Source organism: Nerophis ophidion, linkage group LG16 (assembly GCF_033978795.1).
Source record: "Nerophis ophidion isolate RoL-2023_Sa linkage group LG16, RoL_Noph_v1.0, whole genome shotgun sequence".
NCBI classification, from domain to species: Eukaryota; Metazoa; Chordata; class Actinopteri; order Syngnathiformes; family Syngnathidae; genus Nerophis; species Nerophis ophidion.
The window spans coordinates 50,921,564-50,927,563 of NC_084626.1; the positions used below are offsets into that span (position 1 = coordinate 50,921,564).

General features: G+C 31.1%; 1 protein-coding gene across 1 annotated transcript in view; it reads left to right on the forward strand.

Moving 5' to 3' along the window:
- The window catches only part of LOC133535534 (protein SSUH2 homolog), a 34,245-nt gene that overhangs the window by 13,789 nt on the left and 14,456 nt on the right, over nucleotides 1-6,000 (forward strand). Inside the window, exons 5-7 of the mRNA XM_061875445.1 lie at nucleotides 141-201; nucleotides 1,537-1,658; nucleotides 1,760-1,822. Coding sequence (XP_061731429.1) covers nucleotides 141-201; nucleotides 1,537-1,658; nucleotides 1,760-1,822 — 246 coding nt within the window. The remainder of the gene's footprint in view (nucleotides 1-140; nucleotides 202-1,536; nucleotides 1,659-1,759; nucleotides 1,823-6,000) is intronic.

Genomic DNA, 6,000 nt, shown 5'->3' on the forward strand with positions numbered 1-6,000 from the left:
ACACACACACACACACAGGAAGGATGTGATGAAATATGAAGAACTGTCTTTTATGTACAGTATGCTCCATGGACTAAAGTGTTGGCTAACCCACAGGAGGTGTATTGTGTTCACATTTATGTGTGTGTGTGTGTTTTTAGTACCGCCTGGAGACCTACGTGGAGTCCAGATCCACCGAATGGGCCCACAAACCTCACAACGGTAAGCAATGTCAGAATAATTGTATCCAAGTTATCACAAAACTTTGCGATTCAACGCGTTCCCGGCGAGCAGACAAAGGCTGTCTTTGATCTTACCAATCAAAAGGCCTGTAAAACTCCACTGTCTAGGATGGGAAGCGACATTAAGGTGTCGGTTTCTTTAATGTATTGTAATCCACAGGTAGAGTTTTTCTTGACCCGAGATCCACAAATTACCTGTGCCCCCTCCAGGCACCTTTTCTTTGAAGTGTTTTGTGACCAAAGGCAGCGGCTCTTTACGACCCCGCCTCCCTTAGAACCAGCTGTTGCCATGTAACCAGGGTTAGACCCGCTCAACATCCTTTGCTTTCGTCCTCTCCAAGGTTCTCATAGTCATCATTGTCACCGATGTCCCACTGGGTGTGAGTTTTCCTTGCTCTTATGTGGGCCTACCGAGGATGTCGTAGTGGTTTGTGCAGCCCTTTGAGACACTAGTGATTTAGGGCTATATAAGTAAACACTGATTGATTGATTGATTGATTGAGGGAAAGTCCAAAATAAAAGAGGAGGCGTACAATCTTTCGTCAGAGCGTGGTGGAAGACTGTACAAAGGGTACAGCCCAGACGTCTCGCCTCATCCATCCATCCATCTACTTCCGCTTATCCGAGGTCGGGTCGCGGGGGCAGCAGCCTAAGCAGGGAAACCCAGACTTCCCTCTCCCCAGCCACTTCGTCTAGCTCTTCCCGGGGGATCCCGAGGCGTTCCCAGGCCAGCCGGGAGACATAGTCTTCCCAACGTGTCCTGGGTCTTCCCCGGTTGGACGTGCCCTAAACACCTCCCTAGGGAGGCGTTCGGGTGGCATCCTGACCAGATGCCCGAACCACCTCATCTGGCTCCTCTCCATGTGAAGGAGCAGCGGCTTTACTTTGAGTTCCTCCCGGATGGCAGAGCTTCTCACCCTATCTCTAAGGGAGAGACCCAAACTCATTTGGGCCGCTTGTACCCGTGATCTTATCCTTTCGGTCATGACCCAAAGCTCATGACCATAGGTGAGGATGGGAGCGTAGATCGACCGGTAAATTGAGAGCTTTGCCTTCCGGCTCAGCTCCTTCTTCACCACAACGGATCGATACAGCGTCCGCATTACTGAAGACGCCGCCTGTCGATCTCACCATCCACTCTTCGTCTCTCCTCAATTGAGCTGAATTGAAATCTGTCTCCGTTTAATTCCTTGCTTCTTGTCTTGTTTAATAGATGTCATCAGTGTTTCAACCTGACAGGCACACTCTTACACGCAACAAAAATATGTGTTGATTTGAGTGTGTGTGTGTGTGTGTGTGTGCGTTTGATGGACAGGTGAGGTGGGAGACTTCTACACGCAGACGGCCCCCCAGCCCTGGGAGGTCCAGGCCACGCCCCCCAACCTCTTCGCCAATGGCAAAGAATTGATCCGTGTGCCCTACACCTCCACTGTCAAGGTGAGCAGCTCACTTCTACCTGCACGAGGTTTATGTTGGGAAACGTCTACGCCACCATGTCGTGTGTGTGTGTGTGTGTGTGTGTGTGTGTGTGTGTGTAGGACTGCCACGACTGCAACGGCGCGGGCAACAAGGCGTGTGACAATTGCCATGGGAGTGGATATGTAAGTTCAGTCATCTGCGGTGTGGTCATTGGAGCGGCATAGCTCGGTTGGTAGAGTGGCCGTGCCAGCAACTTGAGGGTTGCAGGTTCGATTCCCGCTTCTGCCATCCTAGTTACTGCCGTTGTGTCCTTGGGCAAGACACTTTACCCACCTGCTCCCAGTGCCACCCACACTGCTTTAAATGTAACTTAGATATTGGGTTTCACTATGTAAAGCGCTTTGAGTCACTAGAGAAAAGCGCTATATAAATATACTTCACTTCATTGTTTCCAAACAAGGTCTGTAACACGGCAGTAATAACAATCATGCAGTAATAACATATTTATAAAAGTAATAACAACATAATCATGAAGTAATAACACATTTATGGAAGTAATCAAACATAATCCTGAAGTAATAACATATTTATAAAAGTAATAACAATAATGAAGTAATAACATATTTATGGAGGTAATAAGATAGTCATGAAGTGATGACATTTATAGACGTAATAACACAATCATGCAGTTATAACATATTTATAGAAATAATAAAACAATCACGCAGTAATAAGATATTTATAGAAATAATAACACAATCATGAAGTAATAACCAAAAAAATCATGCAATAACAACATATTTATGGAAGTAATAACATATTAATAGAAGTAACAACATAATCATGCAGTAATAACATTTATAGAAGTAATAACAATCATGAAGTAATAACACATTTATGGAAGTAATCAAACATAATCGTGAAGTGATAACATATTTATAAAAGTAATAACAATTATGAAGTAATAACATATTTATGGAGGTAATAAGATAGTCATGAAGTAATAACATATTTATAGACGTAATAACACAATCATGGAGTTATAACATATTTATAGAAGTAATAACAACAATCATGAAGTAATAACATTTATCGATGTAATGTATTTATGGAAGTAATAACAAGATAATCATGCAGTAATTACATATTTTTATAGAAGTAATAAAACATAATCATGAACTAATAACATATTTATAAAAGGAATAACAGCATAATCACGAAGTAATAACATATTTATAGAAATAATAACAATCATGAGGTAATAACATTAATAGAAGTATAAGCATAGTCATGAAGTAACATATTTATAGAAGTGATAATAGAATCATGAAGTAATTACATATTTATGGAAGTAATAACATACTAATAGAAGTAGCAACTTATAGCAACATAATTAAAATATATTTATAAAAGTAATAACAGCATAATCATGAAGTAATAACAATCATAAAGTAAAAACATATTTTTAATGGATGTAATAACATAATCATGAAATAATACATATTTATTAAAGTAATAAGATAATCATGAATGAATAACATTTTTATGGATGTAACCACATAATCATGACGTTAAAAAAAAAATAAATAAAATAAAATATATATATATATATATATATATATATTTATGGAGGTAATAACAATCATGAAGTATTAACAAACTAACAAGATAATCATGAAGTAAAACATATTTATTAAAGTAATAACATATTAATAGAAGTAATAATACATAATTATGAAGTAAAAACATTTATGGAAGTAATAAGATAATCATGAATTAATAACATATTTATAGAAGTAATAACAACAATCATGAAGTAATAACATTTATTGATGTAATGTATTTATGGAAGTAATAAGATAATCATGCAGTAATTACATATTTTTATAGAAGTAATAAAACATAATCATGAACTAATAACATATTTATAAAAGGAATAACAGCATAATCTTGAAGTAATAACATATTTATAGAAATAATACCAATCATGAGGTAATAACATTATTAGAAGTATAAGCATAGTCATGAAGTAATGACATATTTATAGAAGTAATAATATAATCATGATGTAAAATATATTTATGGAAGAAATAACAATAGAAGTAATTACATAGTCATGAAGTAATTACATATTTATGGAAGAAATAACAATAGAAGTAATTACATAGTCATGAAGTAATTACATATTTATGGAAGTAATAACATACTAGTAGAAGTAGCAACTTATAGCAACATAATTAAAATATATTTATAAAAGTAATAACAGCATAATAATGAAGTAATAACATATTTTTTATGGATGTAATAACATAATCATGAAGTAAAACCTATTTATTAAAGTAATAAGATAATCATGAATGAATAACATTTTTATGGATGTAACCACATAATCTTGACGTAAAAAAAATATATATATATGTATTTATGGAGGTAATAACATATTAACAAAGTAACAAGATAATCATGAAGTAAAACATATTTATTAAAGTAATAACATATTAATAGAAGTAATAATACATAATTATGAAGTAAAAACATTTATGTTAGTAATAAGATAATCATGAATTAATAACATATTTGTGGAAGTACTAACAAAAATAGAAGTAACAACATAATCATGAAGTAATAACATTTATAGAAGTAATAAGAAGATAATCATGAAGTAATAACATATTAATAGAAGTAATAATATAATCATGATGTAATAAAGTATTCATGGAAGTAATAAGAACATATTTATACAAGTAATAACAAGATAATCATGAAGTAATAAGATATTTCTGCCAGTAATAAGAAGATAATCATGAAGTAAAAACATATTTATAGAAGTAATATGAAGATATTCGTGAGGTAATAACGTAATAGAGATAATAACACAATAATTATGAAGTAATAACATATATATTTATGGACGTAATAACAATCATGACGTAATAACAAAGTAACAAGATAATCATGAAGTAAAACATATTTATTAAAGTAATAACATATTAATAGAAGTAATAATACATAATTATGAAGTAAAAACATTTATGGAAGTAATAAGATAATCATGAATTAATTACATATTTGTGGAAGTACTAACATAAATAGAAGTAACAACATAATCATGAAGTAATAACATATTTATAGAAGTAATAAGAAGATAATCATGAAGTAACAACATATTTATAGAAGTAATAACAACAATCATGAAGTAATAAAATTTATCGATGTAATGTATTTATGGAAGTAATAAGATAATCATGCAGTAATTACATATTTTTATAGAAGTAATAAAACATAATCATGAACTAATAACATATTTATAAAAGGAATATCAGCATAATCATGAAGTAATAACATATTTGTAGAAATAATAACAATCATGAGGTAATAACATTAATAGAAGTATAAGCATAGTCATAAAGTAATAACATTAATAGAAGTAATAACAATCATAAAGTAAAAACATATTTCTTATGGATGTAATAACATAATCATGAAGTAAAACATATTTATTAAAGTAATGAGATAATCATGAAGTAATAACATATTTATGGATGTAACCACATGATCATGACGTAATAACATATATATTTATGGACGTAATAACAATCATGAAGTAATAACAAAGTAACAAGATAATCATGAAGTAAAACATATTTATTAAAGTAATAACATATTAATAGAAGTAATAATACATAATTATGAAGTAATAAGATAATCATGAATTAATAACATATTTGTGGAAGTACTAACATAAATAGAAGTAACAACATAATCATGAAGTAATAACATATTTATAGAAGTAATAAGAAGATAATCATGAAGTAATAACATATTTAAAGAAGTGATAACAATCATGAAGTAATAACATTAATAGAAGTAATAACAAGATAATCATGATGTCATAACATATTTATAGAAGTAATAACAATCATGAAGTAATAACATATTAATAGAAGTAATAACAAGATAATCATGAAGTAATAACATATTAATAGAAGTAATAAGATAATCATGAAGTAATAACATATTTATAGAAGTAATATGAAGATATTCGTGAGGTAATAACATAATAGAGATAATAACACAATAATCATGAAGTAATAACATATTTATGGCCATAGTAACAACACAATCATGAAGTAATAACATATTTATAGAAGTAATAAGAAGATAATCATGAAGTAATAAAATATTTGTGGAAGTACTAACATAAATAGAATTAACAACATAATCATGAAGTAATAACATATTTATAGAAGTAATAATAAGATAATCATGAAGTAATAACATATTTATAGAAGTAATAACAATCATGAAGTAATAACATAATAGAAGTAATAATAAGATAATCATGATGTAATAACATATT